At 34.4% G+C, this 26420-nt stretch overlaps 1 protein-coding gene across 1 annotated transcript in view; it reads left to right on the top strand.

The window, feature by feature from the left end:
* The window catches only part of LOC131077429 (26S rRNA (cytosine-C(5))-methyltransferase NOP2B), a 47633-nt gene extending 25372 nt beyond the window's left edge, over positions 1-22261 (top strand). Inside the window, exons 9-17 of the mRNA XM_058014923.2 lie at positions 8675-8727; positions 11560-11669; positions 11886-11954; positions 12087-12161; positions 17304-17396; positions 17561-17640; positions 19520-19619; positions 21368-21624; positions 21747-22261. Of these exons, the coding sequence (XP_057870906.1) occupies positions 8675-8727; positions 11560-11669; positions 11886-11954; positions 12087-12161; positions 17304-17396; positions 17561-17640; positions 19520-19619; positions 21368-21624; positions 21747-21807 (898 nt within the window). The 3' untranslated portion in view covers positions 21808-22261. The remainder of the gene's footprint in view (positions 1-8674; positions 8728-11559; positions 11670-11885; positions 11955-12086; positions 12162-17303; positions 17397-17560; positions 17641-19519; positions 19620-21367; positions 21625-21746) is intronic.
* Positions 22262-26420: the final 4159 nt, after the last annotated feature.

The following is a 26420-nucleotide window of genomic DNA, read 5'->3' as shown; positions in this document are numbered from 1 at the left end:
TATTTGGAGGCTGCAATCACACTCAGATCTGAGTTGGACGCCACAGCTGGAGGATGTTGGACACCATTGTTGGCTGGAACTTTCATTTCTAGACTTAATTTTTCATTTCCAGCCACTCCTACACTTAGGCGATTTTGTTTGGGAGCCATTTTTGGTGAGTTTGGAGGCATTTTCTGAGGACTCCATTGTTGTTACAGTCTGAAACTCCATAGTTGCGGGTTGTCTTCAGACTAAAGTTTTATTACCAGCTCAGACTTAGCCATTTTTGACCTTGGAAAGGTAAAACAGTGCAAATGCAAGCATTCTACATGGTTGTGGCTACTTCAAGTCACTAATTTTCACCATTTGCGGGTTGTCTTCAGACTGATTTTTCATTTCCAGCCACATAGTTGTGCCCAGGCGTAGCCATTTCTGAGTTTTGAAGGGTGAAATAATTCAAGTGCAAGCATGTGACATGGCTATGACCACTTCCAGCTATTAATATTGATCATTTTCTGAGTGTCTTCAGACTTTTTGGAGCCATTTTCAGACTTTCAGAGGGTGTATTCAGACTTTAACATCAGAAAATTAGAATTCAATACACCATTTTCCGAGTATTTTCAAACATTGGAGGGCGTATTCAGACTTGGTCCTCAGAAAATCAGACTTTTATTACAACTTTGATATAAAAAACCAGTCATTTTCTGAGTGTTTTCAGATCTCCAAGTGATCTTTCCAGACCTGGGGATACAATTTTGGGCTCCAAATATTTAATTATCTGGGTTTACAGGGGTGTCTTCAGACTTATTGCTTTCAGACTCGAATTAAGTCTGAAAATCAGGTTTTTTGAGGACAAATTTTCCAGATTTTGATCAAATCTCTTGTATTTTCCAGAATTTGTGGTTATCTAATGTTGAATTTTTTATTTTCATGAGTTTACAGGTCTGAAAACTATTTGAAATCAGAACCTTAGTTGATTCTGGAAAATTATTTGTGAGGACAAGGTGAGGAACATTGAAGTGTCCTGATGGGGTTCAAATTTCCACTCCATCAAATGGTGATCCAATTGAACAAAATTTCAAGGACAATGAGTCTCAATGAGTGTCGGATTTCCACTTGAGGGTGGAATTACAAAGGAAGGGACGAATCAATTCAAATGAAGATCTATAACAAAGTTGTCCCTATCAACATCAAATTTCCACCAAGTGAAGAAATGGATAGGGATAATGCAGATGTTTTGAGGACTGATCGGTTTGTATGCGGATGGATTTCCCACCAAGGTTAAAATCAAGTTTATCTTATAGAGATTTGATTCAATGTTTGTTTGTTTTGCAGGAAGGGAAGCACGATGATCAAGGCTTGAGGAGGATGCATATTGCAAGGACAACATCACAAATGCGGATGAGGAAGATCAACACTTCAAAGATTGGAAGAGGATTTGTAGCATGCATTAACCTATGCAAACTAAATTACAACCTTTACAACTTGAAGCAGAAAGAAAGGAAAAACTTGCAGTTTTTTTTTCAACATTAATTAACTGAAAGGAAACTTGAACTTAAAACTAAAAACTAGAGTTCCACAGAAACGTGTTTCCTCCTCCAAGTTTAAGTCCCGTCACTGGAACTTTTTCCCTTTGTCCTTCCATTCCCGAAGCCCGTCCCCGCGTCTGCCTGTCGGCTGTGGAACAATGCTAAAAACTTGAATTGAACAGAGTTCTATGCTATGAGCAAAAATAGTAGATACAAATGAAATCTTTAACGTTTCAAATTAAATGAGTAGAGAGGTCTAGAAGATACATTTTCTAGATGCCAAATTCTGATCTTTCATAACTTTACCAATAGACCATTGAGGAGGGAAAGTATCATCAGGGTGCTTTTTCGCCCAACCACGGACTTACTAGTCCCCCGTGCCATGTCTAGCTGGATTGGTTCGACCCTTCGCAGGGAGGTTACAAAAAGTTGAACTCGTGCCATCTAAGACTGGTGTATAATCCTACACAGCTCCCTAGTCAGTCATACACTATAGGATACACCTAACTAGTATGACCTCTGACTGGGGTGTATATCTAGACTATTGAACTGACTGACGCTCTTGGTATGAGTACCACCTTGGCCAAAGGTTTTCAAATAGATGCAATCACACTTAAGTGTGAAGTCAATATTCCACCCTTCTCGGGTGCAACATAGGGTTCTAGGGCATAGGTTTGGTAAAAGTTTTAAACTTTAAGGTTGACCATTTCTGTTCTCACATAGAGACCTGTTGCCACACATGAGTGTTACGTGAATTTCATTAACAAACGCTAATTCCCTTTTAAGGTTTTCTATTTTATTCCTCTCATAAATCATTGTAAAGTATTAGAAATGTGACTAACCCCTTGCTTAGGAAAGATAAAATGGCTTAAGAGCCGTCAGTTTCTCATGCACTCTTAAAGTTTTGTATGAATATCATGCATGACATGTCTCTGTTGTCACTGCAATATCTAACTACATTTTTTTTTTACTGATATGCTTACTGCATTATGGAGTACTGCTGTTCTCCTCTTGTCCGTTTTTCTTTCCTAAAGGTAAGGTTTAGTTTCAATCTCATGCATTTGGTGATTAATCTCAGTTTGTATAATCAGCCTCACAGCTGTGGTAATTCTACGTTTAGTTAAATTCTGAAACAAAATAATAAAGAAGAGGATTTCTCAGTTATACAAGTTTATCTGGATAGGCATATCCCAAGATTCTGAGCGGTATTATTCTGCTTTTTTTCCTTACCAGCTATATGCTCACCATGATTAACAAGCTATAATCCATGTATATATATAAACAAAACATCATGTTTCAGACTTGAATTTGCCCTTCAGATAAGGCTACGCATGTTCTTTTTTCTTTCTAATTTTTGCTAATAACAAAACATAACTGAACCCTGCTGTAGTTCGAAAAGAACATTTAACAGTTTGCAAGGAGAATTGTTCTAACCAGCAGCAGTAAGACAAGAACAAATACTGCATACCCATAGCATAGAATTTCTTCCTTTCTCAATTGAAAACCAGGGAATGAAATTTTTTTTTAAGGACATTCGAAGTATATAACACATTATACATGTAGCATGAACTGCATACTGTAAATTACTTCTAGTTAACATATTCTTCCTTTACTCAACTTAGAAGAAGGAATGTATGCTCAAGCCTTTCTAGGCTTAGTTTAAGTAACATGACTTGGTAAGTGGAGAGAAGAATCGATGAATGTACTTCAAGCTCCTACGGAGAGATTCCAGCAATCTTTCAAGCCTTTTCTTCCACTGTGGCTGTTAATCTTCTAAGAGAATTTGACTGTATATTTGCAGAGCTGTGAAGAGCTCATATTTTTTTTCAAAACCAAACAAAGCTGAAGAAGTCCTTCATTGTGTTCCCCAAAATAAATTATATACCTCTCACGATATGAGACGGTTAATTAATTTTAACCCCATTTCACTTGCATTTCAACAAATTTCATTACAAATAAACACACCAATTTTCACGCCCTTTTCTTGAGGGAGAAGATAACAGTCATGCCAAAATGGCTTCCTCTATATTCTTCTAGAAGGATCGGTTCTTTATCGGCTTTATTTATTCCAATTTGAATTAATCTCAAATAAAAAATCAAAACGTGCCATGTATTCTGACTTGCCTCCACGATGGTCTCAACAGGCTATCCACTCGCTTATGCCAGCGGTGAAAGTATTTATATTTTCCCCGTTTAAAAACAATACTCGCACAAACAACTTATATCGATACCATCAATAATAAGTGTTAATATATATTAAATAAAAAGAATAAGCTTTCAATGGAAGTCTAAGTTCTTATATATATACTAGTATAAATTTGATGCTAATGAAACTTTTCATTAGACTTGCACAAGTGGCATGGCACCCGCTAATGAATTCGTAAAAGACCATATCGAAAGATTGGTCAAAATATTTAATAACAATATTATACGATAAACTAGGTGTGAATTAATACTTATATTTATATACATATATATTATATGCATATCTCTCTATACAAGCACTTATATGTATGTATTCATTAATGTCTTGGATACATACATATACGTACTTATATATGAGAGTATACGTATATAATATGTATATATATTAATATATACATGTATAAATTATATTAATGCATGAGCGATAAAACAATTAAATTTCATAATTATAATAATAATAAATTAACTTGGAATACCAATCTACAAATAGAGTTGTAAAACCCTAAACTCCTATTCAGACCAAATTAGGGTTACTTGACACAACAGGTTGACGAAAGACATGGTCAACATGAGACAACCTGACTCAACTTAGGGTTAGGGTTTCCAGGTGGCATGAGCCCTCTTTCATTACCTCCCGATTTGATGATACTTTCCCTCCCTTCTCGAAGGACGACGAACTCCTGCACACACTTGGCCAATTCAAATAGTTAGCCTGAAATCTTGTCATAACATTTCAAAAATATTATCAACAAAAGTAAAACATCTTAAATGTCATCATGTTAAATATCAAAACATCAATTTAAAAGTTGCGTGTCATCATTTCATTATACTGGGCACAAATAACATCATTCAATTATAACATGAAACATCTAGGGCACGATTAACATTGCGTAAATATAGCATATAAACAACTAGGGCACAAGTGGAATGTAACAGGATTTCAAGATGAGGATTTCCAAAGTCAAAGATGTGGACTAGAACAAACATGAATAAGACTTCACCTTGATGGTGAACAAATGAAGGAAAACAAGTTCAAGACATGAGCACAAAGGATTTCACATCAAGAAATCAGGAACTACATCAAGAAATTTCATAGTCCTAGAACGTTAAGGAGGAAATAGTCCAAGGAATTCCTTAACATAAGGATGCAAAGTATTAGAAGGAATTCCAAATATCATGAGGGATGTTCAAGGATAAATTGATTAAGTCTACAAGGCAAGCTGAGCTGGCATTCCAATCACCATTCGTTCAATCAAAGGGTACCAAGTCAACATTCATTCAAGGAGGGAACCAGTGACACGTGGCACCACATCAAATATTATTTATCTTACCTACCCTCATCTCTCATTGGTCAATGTAATCGTGGTTGTAACAAACCCTAATTAGGGTTTTTATCTTTCAATCTTGGCCATTGATCTTGAATGGATCTGAGCCATTCATTGTAATGAGCTATCTATACAAGGTTCAATGCTCTCTTTTGTAAAGGGGAATAATAGAAGAACAATTAGCAGTAGAAGAGTAGAAGGCAATTAGGAATTAGGAGTAGAGTAGGAGGAGAAAAGGCAGAAATTGTTGCCAAGGCTTGTAAATGGATACACTACTTTCATTGAAGTTATGGTGAATTGTGGCGTTCTTTTTACATTTTGCATGGTTTCTTGTTCTTTAACCTCACAATTTTGATGAAGTTCATTGATCATGATGGAGAAGTGCAATGGTATTTGATGAATTCCTTATGTGTTTATACTTTTGGTAGTTTGCTGATTATAAGCTACTATGCAAAGTTAGCCTGAACCATATGATTGCTAAGTTCAATTGTGGATGTTTGCTCAAGTTGTGCCAGTATTGGGTATTTGAACGAATGATCCTCAATATGAAAATCTTTCGACTCCTTAGAAGATCGCACTAACTTGGTGTAGTTGTTGCTTGTCTTGGCGAAGCCAAATTATGTTAGGGGGAATTTGTCTATCAAAGCACCATCTATTATCTTCATTGTCCTTAGGATTAGATTAGATTCTCTAAACCCTTTCCTTTTGATCTTTCTTTGTTAGATGAGTTAATCCCACGTTCCAACAATGTCCAAGTATTCAAGCATTCATGTACAACGTAAGTCCTCTTGTGATTCCAGCATCATCACATTAAACCATTGAGCTTATCCATGAGTCAAGACCTGACATTTCATAACCTTGGAGTTCTCATTTGATCACGAAGCATAGCATTTGAGAGCCTTTGTTCAAGAGAGGATAAGATACCTTGGTATTTGTGATGTCCCCATCTAAACAATAAAAAACATGATAATGCCCGCTCTAAAATAAAATTTAATAATACAATTAATTATATAAAAATATAAAAATATATATATAACTAAATAAATGAATAGAATGAACTAAATAAAATCTTAATAATAATAATAAACAAGATTTAATATATAATTTATATTTATTAAATATTAATATAAATTTCATATTTATCAAATATAAATTATCAAATATCAGTAGCTATCTGCATAAAGAATTGGATAGCAATGAAAGAGAGTAATAAAGGCAAAACACATATGGAACATAAACGAAGACATATGGCCAGCCACGTAAGCAATATCCAAAAGTAAATTAGGCCAGAGGGAAGATTATAATCCCTTCGCTCATAATAAAATTCCGCACAAAGAAACAAATGCAGATCGGTGGAGTATTGAAAAGTATTGGGAAGTAAAAGTCTACTGAATAATAAAGTTAAGATGTAACGTACCCATATACGATGATCATACAAGAATATCATCAACCAAGGCAAGAATAATAGACGATGCTGGGTATAAGAAATGCGATAATACCCAGCCAAACATCAGAAATAAATATATCCAACTGTTATATCGATTGGAAAGAGAAGACCATCCATCTTTGAGGGATACATGATATTGTCGAAACATAAATTATATTCATTGATAAGTGGACCAGTTATATTAATCACTGCAAGATTAATTATACAAGTGATTAACATAAGATGGATGCAGCGGATAGCATTAATTATGAAAGGTTATGATTAGTATGTGTTAGGAAGGAAGGTAATCACAAAGAGAGATGAGACATGCCTCATCCACGTGACTTCTCATCCTAAGTGCATGGTATAAGAGGGTATTCACAATCTCTTTATTCATCATCAATTTACTTTCTGATTCTTTTACAACCTTATTGGGTCAAGGGAAGAAAAACGAGAAGAAGATTAATTCAGAACTATCATAAAGTTTACAGACAGCAACTTCCTTGTTATTGGTGGTATGCATGGGATGTGTTTAATAAGTATGTTTAATTAATGAAGTCTGATAATATCTTTATGCAGAATTTGAATAATAATATTAACATAGACTGAAGTAGGCACTATGGTAATACATAATTTCATGAGTGGCAGACCAGATCTGACATGTGTCAGTTCTGTTTACCATTACCAGCCATTAAATATATTAATAACTAATAATGTTTTAGCAGTGATAGTATTAATAATTGATATAATAGGCTATCAGAAAATACATAAACCATAGGTACTATTATTTAATTCATTTATTTGTTTATGTATATTTATATACTCAAATCAGAATAAGGAATAATATAAAGGTTAGAAGTGTAGATATTGATATAATAATAGATATTAATACAATAATTATAATTAATATAATATCTTCTAGAAACTACTCTGGAGAATAACATACAGTATAACACTTTATGAAAATAAATATAAATGTGTGTATATATATATATATATATATGTCTCAATTCAATATCAGGAAAAATATTATGTTATCACTGATTTTTATTCATGTTAAGATAGATTTGTCTCCTACTCAAGTTATTTTTAAGTCAAAGTGTATAGAAGTAGATTAATTATGGTTAAACAGGCCTAAACTTAGTAGGGGACATTACGGTATTTTATTCTGTGTTCTCATGTGCATAAAAAACACATCAACATGTTGCACAACTGAACTATGACTACATGGTATCCAAGTTTTGCATTGATGCTGGTTGATTTGCCCAATCTCCAAAAGGAGACAACAAAGGGAGTCTTTCTCAAGCTTGGATTGTATAAATAGGCAAGGTTATTCAGGTTCAGATTAACAATTACTTTTTTATCTGCAATGCATAATAGTTAATTCATCATCCTTTGTGGCTTCCTTTGATTTCACTTTGAACTGTATGTGCAATGGTCAATTGGTGTTTGATTATCAGATTATATAATAGGAATGTTGTTACTAGTGTTACTGTACTAGTATCATTCAATTGGGCCATGCAAGTTGGTGGATTTTAACATCCAGCGCAAGGCTACTAGGATTTTGAGGTTTCGTATGTGCTGCTAGCACATTCGTACATGATATGAGTTTTGGTAGTCTGACATGTTCATATTTGATCTACTTGTCATATATTCTCTGCTGGCCTGCAACACTTGGAATTATAGAGCTAGGCATAAACTTGGCATCAAAGGGAAGGAAAACTACGTTTATGCAAATACCTATATCTATGACATCAAATGACATAAACTTAAAGTAAATACCTATATCTATCATCTCTTTATCTGTCATCTTTCTTTTGTGCTGACAATAGATAACAGGTAACAAGATGCCTATGCTGTGCTTGAATATTAGAACTGGTACGCTATCAGTTGAATTTCTAAGATAGCAACCCTTTTAAGTTGAATTGTTATGGTCTACAGACTTTGTAAAATGACTTTGGATCTATATGCACATGCACGATTATACAACCTGCTACTTTATAGTATAATTTTGACGCTTCCATAAATATAAATTTAAGTCTGCTTGTTCTAATTCTAATTAATTTCTTTGATTGAGGACAAGTTAAACAGGATGCTTCAGATGTTGGTTCTTTGTAAGAAGCCTTTTTGTTGAGCTGGAAAAAGCTGCATGTATTTTTAGTTTTCTAGTGGTTTAACAATAATTTAATAGGTGCACTCTTGATTCCCAGAGCTGCTCCTGGAGGCAAAACAACATACATCGCTGCTTTAATGAAAAATACAGGTAATTTTCGATTTTTCTTGTGGTGCTCTGTGCCATTTTACTTCAATTTTTTTTATTGCTAAATATGAATACTAGAAACTCTTGGTGATTTCATTTACAAATATCTATGATATGGTTTACGATATGAGAAACACATGGATACTTTATTTAAATAAACATTTTGAGGCTTGTAAATGGAAAGTATATTGGATACAACGTAAGGATATTTTACAATATAAAGCTTGATAGAAGTATAACTACTTGTCAATGCATGTCAAAACTTAGAGTGCAAAACTTGAAAATCAACTTTTATAATCTCATGCTACACAGTTGGTTTTGTAGTAAGGTTTTTAAATCAAGAAGCAGTATATTTTTTGAAACTAATTGCTTTAGAATTGACAAATTGTAAAATTTAGAAAATGAGGTAACACTCAGAAACAATTTCAAATCTTGACGAGCTTGAATAATAATTTTTGAAGACCATTACTCAATATAGTTGGTGTTTTATATGATATATATCAATCAAATACGTAACACTTGATGATTTTTTAATGTAATAATCGCTAGATGGTCCTTCATAATATCTTAACTAAATTTGCACCCATGAGGATATTGAAAATGGTATAAAAGGCCCATAAGGGGCTAACCAGATGTCTTGAAAACCCTAGTTTAACATTTCATGTTGTCAGAAGACAACCATCTCTTTCTGGATTGGTGTTGAAAGCTTATAGTGAACGCTTGCCTTGAAAATCTCTAGTTTGACATTTCATGTTGTCAGAAGACAAACATCTCTTTCGGTATTGGCATTGAAAGATTATGGTGAATGCTTTCAACAAATTAGAGAAAATATGATATTCTAAGAGATATAGCGACTTCTAAATGTTTTAGAGTGGCCAGTCTGGATGAGTTAAATCTCCCAGGGCTCTAAACTAAAAGGGCTCTCATTTAGAAACCTTCCTTCCCTGAGGCTTCTGAAAGAGGACACAACACCTTGTGTGTTCATAGTAATCTACTGGATAAAGCTGAAGAAATGCTCTTGTAGAACAATTTTCCCCTTGTCAAAGATTTGGTAAAGAGGATATGATATTACAAGATCTACAATTTGCAACAGTATAAGGCCTTTGGGAATGCCAAATTTGAATTTCCAACATTGTCTGTAAAACTGGTAGAACAAAAATATCAAAATCAGTAAAGTGGCTAAATGACAGCACACTTGGGAGTTTTATGGTGAGAGATATGTCTTAAACACTGTGTAACAACTGCAAGACTGCAGCAACAAAGCCATGGATTTGCCTTGAAGGGAGCAGGTCAACCTGGTTGTGGACAGGCCTTCAAAAATTAGTAAGAGGATCAGTGAGAAGGAGAATGAAGGCATGAACACTGATGGAAACTTGAGAAGCAAAACCCATTAGTAGGTAAAGGCACATTTTAGTCTTAATATTTTTAAATGCTTAGTTTTCTAAAAGATAAAACTAGTAAAAAATTATATACAAAGATAAAAGTAGACTTAAAAAAATAAAGGCACAAAGATAAAAAATTAAAGGCACATGAGCAACAAATAACTTGAAAACTAAAAAAAAAGCAAAAGTGGCTAGGAGAAAATACAAGAAGATTCATTTCAAACTAAATCTATTTATAGATTTAGTTTGTATAATGTCTCTCCAGTGCGACCTAAATAAAACCAGTAAAGGGGAGCTCGTTCAAAACCATAAAATATTGGTCCTTTATACAAGACGAGTATGTGCAATTCCATTGCAATGCAACCCATCACTATGCTAAGCTTCTGCTAAAACTCTTGTAAGTTGCTGGATAGCTTTAGTGAAATAAATGAAAATTGTGTGAGAGCTTTGCAATTTCTTCAGAGATACAAAAGCTTGAGAATTGCATTTTGAGCCCACAGAGCTGAATAGGCGAGGTTGATTTTTTGGGGCATTGAAACTTGGAGTCCGGCTATGGTAATGAAATTTGAGAGTTATCAACTTTCTTCTAGCCTCTCTAAGTCACTTAGAACAATTCAATTGATTATTTATTTGAGACCCCGTTTTAAACTAGTAGAGTACTGGAGACTAAGTCTATTTTAAGACTGACACAATTGTAAAATAGCAATTAGAGGATGAAAGTCAATCTATCCTACATTATTAAGCATTTAATTTTGTGAAAAAATCCTATATTTTTATAAAATAGTATATTTTAATTTGCCAAATTTTTGCTGAGCAAAGTCAACTTAATAGTCAGACTTCCTGAGCTTAAACCTTGTTACGAACTACCAAGCATATCATAAAAAACCAACCTACTTTGAGGAACACAATTCTGCCAATGACAATTGCACCTCTATCCTTGGGACAAGCAAAAAAGACAAAATATCTGAGAAAGGAAAGCCATTTTTTTCAAAAAGGAATTAACACGGTGGAACATAGTTTGCAAGGAAAAGCAAATATCCATGAATCTGCAGAGGGCTTAAGTAGCTAGGGCAGGCATCAATATTATCATCCATTGAATATTTTTAAATTTTTTTAGCATGAGAACCTAGTTGAAGACCCTGTGAAAACATCCATTGACCAGGCTGTGGACAAAAGGAACAGTTTCTTGTCTATTACAAGGAATGTCAGCAATTGTGTCATAGGAAAAGCATTAGGCTAGTAAACCCAGCTGATACAGTTCATGGACCCATAAGAAGAAGTGGAAAAGCCCTTTTTCTTGAACTCTGGTTCCTTAGTGCTGCATTTTTTATTAGTGATATTTAAACTGTCATGATATTTTCTTATTGCACTGGTTTTATTGTTTTAAACTTTATAATTATTGAATACTTTCATAAAAAAATGCTGTTGTCAATGCCTTTTGATTTATATGCAGGAATGATCTATGCCAATGAATTAAAGAAGGAAAGACTCAAATCTTTAACAGGCAATATTCATCGGATGGGTGTGACAAATACAATCGTCTGCAATTATGATGGCAACGAGGTCTTCATTTAATGCAAATGCAATTCTTTCTTTAATTTCAGAATTCAAATGTTTGCATTTCTTTCCTGTATGAGCAAGTGATAATTTAAAGGAGTTCAGCATTATGTACTACTATTCCCAATGCTTTTCCTAGTATTCCATTCCTTAAAATAATATAAATGATGGATGTATGATGCAATAATGCTACATATATTGATTATGTGCATTTGATTGCAGTTGCCAAAAGTATTGAGTCTAAATTCAATGGACAGGGTGCTTTTGGATGCACCCTGCAGCGGCACTGGTGTGAGTTTCTCTGGAAATTGCTTCTAGTCGACAGCCTTTCTAAACATAGTCATTTCTGAAAGTTACTCTTCTTATTATTTGTGTTTCTTGGTTGTGTGATTTTGTTGAATGTTGTTTACTGTTTGGTTGCAGGTCATACGGAAAGATGAAAGAGTTAAGACTAACAAGAGTGCTGAGGATACTTCCAAATGTTCATTTTTGCAAAAGGTGCATGGTGCATGTATTGAGTATTCAGAACATGCCTTTAATTTTTGGGATATACTTTTGTTGGCACTTATTTTGGTGAATGTTTTGCTGCTTGACGCTGAAATATTGTGTATATCCAGTTAATATATTCTCCACAGAAAGAACATTATATTCAAGTTTTCTAAGATTCAGTAATTTTGTGTTAAATAGGAATCTCAAACTGCCTATAGTTTTTGAAGACCCTGATTTATCTTGCTGCAGTTCATTCTACACATACTTGAACTTTGTCAAATCTAGGAGTATGTTTCACTATTCAACTGTAAGCTATATAATATTCTATCAAATGCTAACCAGACTAGACTAGACTAGACTGTGCTGTCGCTCTCAAGCACGCCAAACCTCCCAAATGTAATATGCCCATATCTGAGCTTTGGGCTTTTAATCATTTTTTTAGCCATAATGACCTTGTTCTCTCTAAAGCAGACAAAGGCAATGCCGTAGTCATCGTGAGCAAGTGTGACCATGTCTTTAAAATGCTCGACCTTCTCTCGGATAGGAGCAGCTACAAAATTTTAGATTCCAACCCCAATTTCAATATTACTAAGAATGTAAAGATTTCCATATTGCATTCTTCCTTCGATGAGGCCACCAAAAAGAAGTTACTCCCATCCAAGGAAGTAACCCCTCGTATATATGCCACTCCTAAAATCCACAAGGCTGGTATCCCTCTCGGTCCAATTGTTGATACCATTGAGTCACCTACTTACAAGCTTGCAGCTCATTTAGCTAAACTTATCCCCCCCCTCACTGGTCATTCTGATTACCACATCAAAAACTCTGCTCTTTTTGTTGATTTCATCCTTAGTTAGCTTTGATGTTGTCTCTCTTTTTACCAAGGTCCCTATCATTGAATCCATTGAGATTATCAAACGTAAGTCTAACTTTGAGATTGGTTCTCTTGTGGAGCTTTGTCTTTGTTCTACCTTTTTTACCTTCCAAGGTGTGGTCTATGAACAAGTGGGGATGGGGTTGCCACGGGATCACCTCTTTCACCTATTGTAGCCAACATCTACATGGACTATTTTGAAGAAGTAGCTCTTCACTACTTCCCCCTCAAACCAAAGTAGTGGAAGTGCTATGTTGATGACACCAATTTTTGTTGGCCCCATGGTCTTAAGAACCTAGAAGACTTCCACCCGCACCTTAACAACATAGCTCCTTGCATCTCTTTTACTGAAGAGTTGGAAAAGGATAACCAACTTCCCTGTCTTAACATTCTTCTTATCAAAAAACGCGATGGTTCCTTAGCTCGCCGTGTCTTTTGTAAAGCAGCCCCACACCGATCTCTATCTTCACTCTTTCTCTCACCACCAGCCTACTTAGAAAGTTGGTATCCTAACAAAAATCTTGCCTCTAGAGCCTTTATGATTTGCGATGATGAGAACATAAACCAAGAGATTGCTCACTTGTCGCGAATTTTTAAATTAAATGGTTACAAAAGTAAACACATTAGTAGGGTGATCAAGCAAGCCAAATCCCGATGCACTCCCAATCATGATGTTGTTTCCTCATCCCTTCCCTTTGTCATCCTTCCGTATGTCGAAGGTCTCTCAAGTAAAATTTCCAAAATCCTCCTCAAAAAGGGTCTTCGTTGTTCCTTTAAGCCCATCTATACCCTTTGGAACCGCATTCCTTCCCTTGAAGACCCTCTTGACCCTTTCCTTAGCCGGGCCTTTCTATAGGTACTATAATTAAAGAACATGATGCTGACTTAAGACATGAACGTGCCCTTAAGTCCGCCCTCACAGAGCACTCTACCAAGACTAAGCACCATATTCCCTTAGAGAACACCAAAATTCTTGCTAAAGAAAACAACTTCAAAAGAAGACTCAAGGAGGCCATTGAGATCTTCAACCACCCAGCCAACCTCAACCGTGACAGTAGTTGGAATTTGAGCCACATGTGGTATCCCTTCTTAAACCACCTCAAACTTGACATCTGCCACCCTGTCTAAACCCACCCTTTGCATTTCTTTTTTTATCCTCTTCTAACCCTTCTATTTATTTTTATTTAATTTTTCTTTTCAATTTCTGACCCTTTTGTAGTTTTATTTGTTCTTTTCTCCTTTGTTATTTGAATTTTCGTTTTTTCTTTTTTTTTTGTCTTATATCATTTATTTATTTGTTAATCTTATTTTTAATTCTATTTTGTTTCTTTTAAATTTTAATTTCATTTTGTTTCCTGTGTTATATTTCTTAGTGTGTTGCTTTTCCTTTCCTTTTTTTTTTCCCCCTCTTTATTTCTTTATTTGTTTGTTCTTGTATACCTTATTTTTTAGTTCTTTATTACATTTTATTTTTTCAATATTAAATTTATTTATAATTTGTCATATCCTATTTAGTTATTTATGTTCTTTTGCCTTCTTTTTAATCTTTTTTGCCTTATTTGCTATGCTGGTATTCTTCTTTATTTGTGTGTGGATATATATATATATACTAAGTTGCAGGGTTAGCCCCCCTAGACCCCTGGTACTAGTCTGGTCCAGTCCTGGTCCGGTCTCCCTGTGGTCCGGACAGGGTCCATGATTCACAGGCCTGGTTCAGACCAGGTCGAACCCAAAAGGACCCAGGTCGGACCCAAGGGTCTGATGGCCCAAAAATGGTGTTTTTTTTGCAAATTTTTTTTATTTTTGAAAACCACCACATAAAAAATTTAAATATAACCCTAAAAGTGAGTTTTAAAACATTAACTTGCTCATTTCACACAAGCAACATGACTACAAGCAAGGGGAAAGTTGAAACAATGATACTTGAATATTAATAAACTAAACTAATAATTGTTGAAATAATAATAATAATAATAAACTAAACTAATAATTGTTGATAGTTGAAACAATGATACTTGAATATTTTGTCATTTTGATATTAGACTTGATGTATATGATGCTGTTATGGTATGATCATGATGCTATGATTACAAGTTTATGTTGGTTTTGTTGTTTATATAATGCTATGTGACATGCTAATCTTAATTCATGCTTATAGGCTGCATATATGTATATGTTTTTGTACTAACGAACCCAAACGAACCCAAACCCCTTTTCAAAATTTTGCCGTACCGGCGTACCGGTTCTTCGAACCCAAACCGGTGCTTGAACCCGAACCGGCAACTTAGTATATATATATATATATAACTTTTCTCTTAAAAGTATTGTCTTTTAGTATTTTCATTTTGGCATTGTTATTTAGTTGTAGTTCTTTTATGATTCATCTTAATTTTATCTCTTGTTTTTTCTTTTTAACCTTTTTTTCATTTTTTACTCATTTTCCTTCCTTCCTTCACCTTGTTCTAGAACCTTCTTCCTCTATCTTTTTAGTCTCCTTGGTCTGTTGCTACTCTCATAATTCTGCTCTCTTGCTTTTCATCTTGATGATGGATCATGCAGTATGATCCGAAACGTTGATGAGAAAAATCTACACAGTTGAATCCAGAAAATTACTAATGATCTTCATGGACTGTGGAAGCTACATGAATTTAATTAAAGAAGCAGACAAATATTTACTCCTCAGGATTCATGCCATGAATGCGATATCCTGTGTTTGGGTTTTTAGTTGGGGTCCATTTGTTATAGTTCTGCTTCTATTGTGGTGTGGCTGTCCATTCTTTTTATAATGCCGCATCTTTTGATTTTCTGTAACAATGCCTTTTATGTTTGTATTTGGTTTCACAAATATGAAATATCACAGTTTTCACTCTCCAACTTGATCATGATGCCTTCTTTGTTTGTTGTGTTTATAAAGGGAGAATCTCAAGATTTATTTACTACCACTTCCAATAGTTATTATGCACTCAGAAAACGGGAAGCTACAAATTACCGTTTTTTGATGCACTCAGAAAACTATCTTTCAAATGCTATTAGCATCTGTCTGGTACAGAGGCAGGATCTCTAGGCTTATTTACTGCCAATTCCAATAGTTATTCTTTACTAAGATTTCAGGGAAGTTATAGCTTACAGCTTTCTGATGCACTCGGAATTTGTTTCAAATGTTGCCAGTATTGTCTGGCAGAAAGTTGGACATTATCATGTCCATGTAGAAAAGGGAGGTTTGAGGATAATGACTCTTTCAGATATATAAAAGAATTCAGAGTAAACCTTTTGTGTCTGGAGTGAGAAAAATTAGAATTGCTACTTGCCAGTGGCCAAATTCACATTTGTTGTGTACTTAGGGACAACCTACTATTAGGATTATGTTATGGCCTAATTTTTGTTTAGATCTGTGGCCTACGTATTAGTAAATGATTATGTTGTTTTTTTATTAATGTTTTCTTTCCACTTGGGTTTAAATAAGAAAAAAATTCCATTCGCTTTGTACACTGTTATGTATTATCAACTACATTTGCTTGTGTAAATCCATATTGTGCGTGTAGGTGTCCCATTGTTTACATTTCAGTATTTTGTTTCCAAGTTTCTGTTCTTCTAAGAATGCTGCAGTGTTCCAACAAACAAAGAAAGGGTATTTCAGATTTTTACAGAAACAAAGATACACTAGTGTAACAGACATGTTAAAAGATAATATGTATTAGTATGACACATTTTTAATTGATTTTCTTCCTTGATTTCATACCAGCTATGCATGAGGATAAAATACAATTTGCTTAAGGTTAAACTTTCCATGTTGGGTATCAAGTCCTTTTCTTGTAAGATGCACAGGAAATGAATATGATAATTGCCTTATTGTATAATTTTTGGATGTTTTGTTTGGATGCTTGAAAGCCATTATTACATTAATTCAAGCAATCTACGATGTGGCTCTGAAAATGTGCAGCTTACTGCAGCCCTCATTTTCTGTTATTTACTCCATTAATGTTCTAGAATTTGAATGCTTGATCATAGAAACAATCATCAATCTAAATAATTTAATAAATATATTTTGATAGGTCCTACAGATAATTTGGCCTTAGGGCAGTATAATTTGTTATCATTGTCATAACAATAACCATTTGAGCAATACTTTTAATAAATGGTGTCTTATAATTGATGGAAAACATTTTTTATATTAATTTTTAAAATACTATTCATTGCCTTATTGGAGAATAGTTTTCACTGAAATGTTAACTGTTGAAATTGTGACGTTTTTAGATCTTTTTCTTTGTTGCCTACAGAAATTAATTTTGGCAGCAATTGACATGGTGGATGCAAATTCAAAAACAGGGGGTTATGTGGTATATTCAACATGCTCAATAATGGTTGCAGAGGTACAAAGATATGGAGATTTGTATAGCATGATGCTTTTAAAAAAAAATAAAGCAGCTGTCCTTTTATAGCAATCTTAAATAGCAAAAAATATTGTGGGCTATGCAATTCAAGTTCAATAATTCCTAGTTTTTAAATTCATTGTTATCTTGACCTGGTTTTGCAGAATGAGGCAGTTGTGGACTATGCACTTCGTAAGCGTGATGTAAGAGTTGTCCCATGCGGTTTGGACTTTGGCCGTTCTGGGTGGGTGCTATTGTTTCAATTCGTTATAGAGATTCTGTCGTGCAACTTTTTTTTGATAAATTTTGGGATTCTATTCAGGGTCCCCAGCCCAAAGTATACCATTTAAACTACTACATACTTAACAATAAACCTGTATAAACAGCTGAAACAGGCTGTGTAATAGGCCAAACTGGCAACATTTACTATGCAACAAAACAGGAACAACAGAAAACCATAACAGGAAACCAGTATAAATAGCCTTCACAGGCTAATGTGGGCCTTACATAACTTAGCTACAAGCCATTCCAACACCAAGCTACACAAAAGAAACCTTTTATAGCATCCACAGACATGGCAACCACCAGTCACATATTCTTGGACACTCCCTACTCTGCCTAGCATGGCTGGAAATACCATCTATCATAAACATTATTCACGCCCACTTTCCCAGACACAGCCACCGAGTGCACGTTCACTTGCCCTGCCATCCTATCCAAATTCCAAACCTTCAAACAACATTAAAAATCTCCTCTGCACCACCCTCTGCAAGATGTCGTTTTCAAATCTTGGAAGTGTAAGGCTGCTCACAACCTCCAACAGGCCCTTATTGTGGGAGACTACCATGTGCTTGATGACCATCCTTAAATCTTGCATGAATTCTGTCCGAGTGCTAACATCTTTGCTGAGTGCTAAAATCTCTTCTCTCATGGCTTTAATAACTTGTGCTACTGATGTCTCCTGGGTTTGATAATTTCATTCTCCTTACAAACCAAAATCTCTACTAGGCACTCACGGATTCTTGAATTCTAGACAGTGATTTTCAACTTATTCTGGAAATCCACAAAGATGTTAGCACAAGATCTCAACTACCTATTATATGCTCTCCTGTCCTTGCTACATTCAACATTGCTATGTAAGGGCATTGAAATGTCTTCTGTAGGTGATGATCTGACAAACCACCCTAGTGTAGCCAGTTGTGCAAGGAACCAGCAGCTTGACCTGCTATAAAACCTAACATCATGTGCGGCCATGAAAACCAAACCCACACGTGCCAAACCTCAATGAAGCCAGCAGGGAGAAACCTGGTCACCAGCAGTATCTGATGCCCAGAAAACAAATGTAGAATAAGAATCCAACCCCATCCTTTCGCCATCAATTAATATGCTTGCCAGAGAGAAACAATCTTCTTAAGAGCTTAGCACATGTAAAACATTCCTTCCATTCCATCTCTTAATACAACACGAATACCACAATAATTACCAATTGCCTCTATGATGAATGCCAAGTAGAATAATCTTTGTCCACTAGCCTTGGTAAATCTTCTCACTTTGTCACCATGCTACCTTTGAAAGAGGAAATATTTGTCAATTTTATGCCATGGTCTGCCAAGCAATTTGCATTTTGATTTTGCTCCTTGCAGCAATGCCTACTAAGTTTCTTTTTCCATAGGAGAACTTCCTGAAGGATAAGAGCACGCTCGCCAATTTGGAAAGGATTGTTTTTTGTTAGCTTTTATTACTAGCTGTGAGTGCATTCCGCAATGATTGCTACAGTATTCAGCCAAAAAAGTCTTTTCTAATCCAGTAAGAATGGCCCTCGCACACTGTCATTATTCTTTTTGTTGCCCAGATTCTGTGAGGCCTAGCTAAGTTACCCTCTGTATCTCTTAGAACCTAGCTAGCACCAGTCTGGGCTGGTTTCCCTTCCTAGGAATTACCAAAATTTAGTTTTCATCCTCCAAGTGGATCTTTCCATTTTTCATTTCTGCTAATATTTTTATGGATAATTAACCCTCAAATGGGAATTCTGTTGTGCAACATTGCAAATTATATCAAATTATTATAGACTCATTCTGTTAAAAATGGTTATTAACCATCTGTCATTAACTTTTCTTAAACAGATTTGTGCGTTACCGTGAGCATCGCTTTCATCCTTCTTTGGAAAAAACTAGGCGTTTCTACCCTCATGTACACAACATGGATGGCTTTTTTGTTGCTAAGGTAAGTGCATGAGGGTTGTAACATTGTGTTTGTTAGATTAGAGTTAAATTTCTCCACTTCTTGCTGGATATTCACAGGTAACATTGTGTTTGTTAGATTAGAGTTAAATCTCTCATCTTCTTGCTGGATATTCACAGGTAACATCGTTTTCTATTTAGTGTTTGCTATATGAGATTCAGATTACTGGTGTGTGGGTTCCAAAAGAATTGATGTATTATAATGAATGATATGCTTTTAAATGAAACACAACATTTGCCACCTTGTGTTGAATGTGCCTCTAGTTGTTTGATCATGGTGTGTGATACTGGTATTCGCCATAATGATGAGTCGGGCAAAGATGAAGTATTAATTGTAGCTGTGAAAAAACATAGTTAAATGACAGTTCTAAATTTCTAATGTGTGTAGCATAAATATGTAATTAGAGTTGTATAATACTCTATAAAAAAGATATAAAAGATTTATGGAAACAAGAACAAGGCTGACATAACTTATTAGTTTTGTGAATACACAAGTGCCTGGTTTTAAGAGAGATTCTGATATGTATATTCTGATAGTGTAACATGTAGAATACTGAAATGGGAGTTAAAAAGTGCTCTCACTGCAATCAAGAATGTAAAAGGGATATCCTTATTATGTTGTGGATACGTTTGATAGGTAATGATATGAGGATTATTTCAACATTTGAATATTGACTCCTGTTAGGATAGGGTCTTTTGTCATAGAATTTTTAAAGCAACTCAATGAATTTTTTCATAATATTGTGAAAGTACTTTTTAAAGGATTAGAGAATGAAGATGGGGAAGAGGCAGTTGAAATTGGCATGAAGAAGGGTGAATCATCCAGATCAGTGATGACAAAGCAATTAAGTGAAATTTGCAGGAGCTAACATAAAAGAAGAGCATAGGAAAAAAATTAAGTTCATTGTCAGCATTTGGAGAATTGTGTCAGGTAGTCTTGAAGAGTTCCGAGTCATAGTTTTGATAGGAGGAAACCTCAGAAACATATTTCATTTTCGAATTAAGCTTCTTTTTATGAATATCAAGATTGCTAAAAAATACTTTGACAGGAGCCCTCTCTGTCTGAGATAATATTTGGCAAGTACTTTAATTGTAATAGGATATATGCTAAAATCATGATAGATATGGTGATCAATGATCATTTTTGTACTCGTGAATAAGTTTTGTTTGGAAGGTGATTTAGATTAAAAACAATTATAGGAATGGTATAGAGGGTCATTATCTTTTCATAAGAACAGGGATGTTATCCCTATTTTTCTAGACACCTCAACCAAAGTCAATTGTGTTAAATAATCAAATACATCATGCCAAATATCCAATAAAAAATCTGAATGGAAGAGTCCATGACTTTTATGAGTCATGTTAAAAATATTATATTCGGACAGTATTTATATAGATTAAAGACATGTTTTGCTAGCTATAATGAAAATTGTAGCCATATATTCTCTTTTGCACAAAGCATATGAAAAATGAAAGATTTAATACATTCTGAAGCAGCAAGTTACAAGTACTGGTTAGTCATAGACAGAAATAACCATAAGTGGCATTGAAGGTAGGTATTGATAAAGACGTGTAAGAGTAGTTATTCATGAAAGACGTGTAAGAGTATTTATTCATGAAAATCATATAGTAATAGTGTAATGTTTGTTTTGTTTTACTTAGGCATATAACAGGTATTCTAGAATCCTCATATAGATCTTTGATGTATATTCATTTTTTAATGTGGCACAGCTTAAAAAAATGAGCAATGGTATCCCAATTCCAAAAGATGGAGCAGGAGCGGAAGATCTAGGTAATATTGAAAATGGAGATGTTGGAAAAGAAGCCGATGATAATGCTACAACTAAGAGTGAAAAATTAGATAATATAACTTCTGGAATCAAGAGAAGTTTTAAGTCATCTGAGATTAAAATGAAGAAATCAGATGTAAGGGACAAACCAAAAGGAAAAAAGAAATATCCACCCAGAGAGGAAATTTCCAAAGTCAGGTAAATGTTCTTACGCAGAAGCAATGCTTTTGTGATGCATTCTATTGTTCTTTACATTATTGAAATTTGCATTAGTGATACTTCGTAGCTAATTTTACTATTTGATGGTAATTCATGTACAGAGAGGAGAAAAGGGAAGCGTTGAGAAAAGCTAAAACAGGCAGGCAGGAAGAAAAATCCTGACAAAAGAGAACGAGTTGAAGACATTGTCTAGTAAACTGTATCGGAGACAGAAGACAAGGCAGTTGAAATACGCAAAAACCAGGGAAGAATGCTTTAATGTTGAGATACAATGTGTTGTATGATTGCCATCTTTGGCAAAAGGGGGTCTAATTTACATCTTTATTAGTGCCATTTTTGTATACTTAAAAAGAACTGTAACTTTACATAATGGGTTGTTGAGCTGTGTTATGATCAAACAGCATCCCAATTACTTGCAGGGTAATTTTTCTGGTCTAGCTGGATAAAGATGTACTCAGGGATTACATGTAGAGGGGTATTGCTATAAATATTCTGAGGCAAAGCAATTTGTCATCATCTATTTTTTGATTTAGGATTTTACCATGGTCGGTGTGTTTAATTTTTGGTTATTTGACTCAAAGCATATATATAATGGCAAGTTGCCGGTTGTCCTTGACATCATTCAATCATTAGATGTATGACTATAGAGACAGTGACAGCTTGAGTTGTTTTAAGTGATTCTGCAGAAAATTGGGCTGTATAAAGCATCATTATGTTAACCATATTTAGATGAGATAAAATATTGACATTAAATGCATACTTAACGGTGGCATTCTGCCAGTGTGTGCTGAAATTTGAACCCAGGGGTCTTTGTATGATTTTTGTGTAACATGCAGACACAGATGGAGCACCTTCCAAGTAGATGACAGTATTTAAATCCCTAAAGTTTCTGCATCTGCAGCCTTGAATTACAGTAAAGCAAGATAATGAATAGTTTTCTTTGCACAAAACTGCATATCATATGAACACTAAAAGAAAGGTAATATCTCAAATACTGAAGCAAATAATGTCACTGATAAATTTGCATAGATGAAGTGTAATAGAACCGACTAGCTAACTTGACCTTATTTAGTTTAATTGAGTAAAAGTTGCCAGTCTTTCATATTTCTTTGGTGATTTGGGTAGTATTCAATATTTTTATCATTTGCTTGCTAATGCGCAATTATAAAAATGGTCATATAGCTCTGCTTTTAAAGAAAAAGAAAAAAAGCTCATCAGATTTAGTGAAGATTACAAAAGTACAATTTTATTGGGATGGAAATGATATTTCCTACAATTTCTGATCACAAAAATTGAAATAAGCTCCTAGGTGACAAATGTTTGCATACCGTTTTGATTGACGTAAGTTGGTGTTGAAGGGGGCATAAACCTTGTACAATAGATAGAATAGTTCAAATAAAAAAAGTTCCCAGAATAAAAGAATTACAGCCAAGTTGCCAAGCAAGAACAAACACAATTGCAATCAAGTTTTCAAGTGGCAGATCAAAACCAAGGATCTAATCTAACAATGCTAGATCTTGGAAGACCTTCATTTCGCCTTTGAATAAATTGTCTAGGCAATGTTATCTTTTTAAGTTCTCGGATTTGGGAAAGGGGGAAGGCACGATAGGAGGGGAGAGGATGAGATCCCTAGAGGATACATCAACAAAGGAACATCTAGCAGGAGATGTAAACAAAGGAACATCTAGCAGGAGATGTAAATTGTTGATCAATCATCTCAGGAGCAAACAATTATGTTAGCTGAAGGAATGACAGGGAAAATGAAAATAGGAGGTTGAGCAACAGAATAAGAAGCTAGGTGAACTTCATTAATAGGAGCTGAAGGAGCTGTAATCGGATACACTAGATTTGCTCCAACCCCAAGTTAAACCCTCTCGGGAATGTTACTCTGTAAGGTTTCTATATATATATATTTATATATATTTTTTTTGGTTGAGGATCTCAGTTTTTAGGCTGTGGTCTATTCTAGAGTAATATTGATTTGCCAATTTTTTATGTCATTTCTTAAGTTTTTCCATGATTTTTAAAAAAGGAGTTATTATTTTCTGTTGTATTATTATGCTTAAAAATTGATACAATTTTTTTGGCCCAAAAAGACAATAAAATTAAAATTTTCAAAATTACCATATAGGCCTAACAACCATGCTTAATGACCATCTCTTGCTATTTTAGGACAAATGTTCAGTTATTTACATAAGCAAGTTGATAGAGATAAAAAGATTGATATGGAGTATTGATTACCATATGTTCATTAAGCGATCGGGTGTGCATATTTTAGAAATGAAACATATCAACTATTGGCATGCATATTAGATTTGCCCATGGTATTATTATACTCTAAACGTCGAGTATTAATTTGAAATTAATTATGATCCATTGCATTTGGGATTGCCCTTTCCCAAGTATTTTTTAAAGTTTTCTAAAGAGTCATGGGGTTGCCGCTACAAATTGGGCTCCATGATGATAGCACATGCTATTTTACAATCAATGTTTTATTTTTTATATATTTACTTTTAGGTTTTGAAGTTTTTGATACAGATAATCTTTTGGCTCTGTGGGTGAGGATGAGAGCGTTTGCGCAAATATATATATATATATATTTTTTATATTTTTTTTTTAGGTTTTGAAGTTTTTGATACAGATAATCTTTTGGCTCTATGAGTGAGGATGAGAGCGTTTGCGCAAATATTTGTTCTTGGGTGCATAAGAATTTCTTTTTTTGTAAGTCCTTTTCTGGAAATGGACTTTGCTCTTCCTACGTTGCTTATGGATTTTGCGTTGTGATTTTGTAAAAGGGTTACACCCACATGAATCAATAAAAGTAGGGGCAATCCTTTGTGCTTCTTGTTTTGTAAACTTTTGTTGATATTTACAACCATTTATAAATTTCAATATATGATCTCTAGCAAATTGAATCAAATCGGTAATAGGACAATCTTGTAGATTAAGATTGCATAAATCAAGATATCCCATCACTCTATTTGAAAGATTGTATCATAATCTTTCAAGATATTTTGTTTTTGCCATTTCAATCTATTTTTCATCCCTCAATTGATATAGAAGTTGTTTGAAATCATTTGAGTATTCTATAAAGTCTTTCAAATCACAACATTTCATCTGCAAAATATTTTTTATAACTATTTCTTTTTTGTTGGCAGTTTCAAGACAAAATTCATTAACCATTTCATCAATTAGGCACTTAAGAGGATCAAGATGTTCTTGCCTATGGGTAGTTTGCCCTGTTTGAGGATCAACAACTACCTGGGTTATGACCTTTTGATAGACTTTTGTATCCTTTTCTGAATTAGATTTATTGGTCCACCAATCTCTAACAATACCCCACAAATAATTGGTAGCAAATTTACAAGTAGTTGCTTGATCAGTTTCTGAAAGAGTTCCTATTATCAGAAATGTATTGGTCCAAGCTTCTATTTTTTGGTGAGGATTTTCATCTTGGTCTATGTCTAAATACCAAGGTTGTATACTGCAACTTGCCGTCCTCATCATCAATCTATCAATAGATTTTTTGGCTCTTTTTTCTTGAATTTGCAAGAGATTTGGAATTACCAGAGTAGTTTTTTCTCTTGATTTTCCAACCAATCTAAAGAGACAGTTAAATCATTCAAAGAATGATCTATGTCATCAAATCTATTGATCATTGTTTTATTTATGACCTTAGAATGTTGTGCATGAGTAATTACGATCTACATATCATCACCTGTCTTATGGAAATTATTTAGAATCTGATTAGACTAACTTTAATTGTTCTAGAGATGTTTTTATATTTTTTCAGATTTTCATGGTTTTCCACAACAATGTTTCCTATTTTCTGTACATTATTATGTAGTATTGTCATTGAATTCTTTAGAGCTAACATATATGTACAAAAATCATCTACATTTTGCTGCAAGTGTTCACAAAACCTTGAAATGTAATTTCTATGCTTGAATTCATTAGATGGCTCCTTTTCTTCTAAAGTACTTGGTTGGAAGGCATACTGAAAGATAGAAACAATACCATGTTCTGTTTTGAAATTACCTCTAATGGGCGACCATCTTCCATTTTTATAATAGGATGTTTCTTGCTCTTTATACCATTCAAGTGTTTCAGCTCTAGGCAATGTATAAACCATGTGACAGAAAGGATGATTCACCTTTAGTTTTCCTTTATTTTGTGCTGAAATTCCCCTTAAAGGATTCGGTCCCTTATTGAGGGGGACATCATCATCTTCTAATTCCACAAATAATTGAGCCTTGTTTATACTAGATGAGGTACTGAAAGATGATCTAGCACTTTGAAATGTTTACTCATGTAAGGAAGTTAAGTAGCGGAAACAACTTCCTACACTAACCTTGAGAGGAGGGTAATGCAAAACTTTTTCAGATCGTTACAACAGTTACAGAAAACAGAAATAGATATAATAGCATTCATACCACAACACAGTGATTTACGTGGGGAAAACCCTTTCGGGAGAAAAACCCCACCCTCCAAAAGCAGCTCAATATTTTATTCAGCAATCAAAAACAGATTACAACATACTTGCAGAGCAAGCTCTTCACATGAGTACCACTAATCAGAGATTCAGAGGCAACTCAATAGCCATGAGACTCTTACACACAACCTCTATCTCACACACCTCATAAATAGGAGATACAATACAAGAAACCGTCAAACGGTATTACAAAACCATGGGCTAAAACCACCCAATAAGGTGTACCCGACCTTATCTCCCTTCTATGACATGTTAAAGCACACATCAACATGTGTTGCTCCCT

Source organism: Cryptomeria japonica, chromosome 3 (genome assembly GCF_030272615.1).
Source record: "Cryptomeria japonica chromosome 3, Sugi_1.0, whole genome shotgun sequence".
Taxonomy (NCBI): Eukaryota; Viridiplantae; Streptophyta; class Pinopsida; order Cupressales; family Cupressaceae; genus Cryptomeria; species Cryptomeria japonica.
This window is presented reverse-complemented; position numbering and strand designations above follow the sequence as displayed.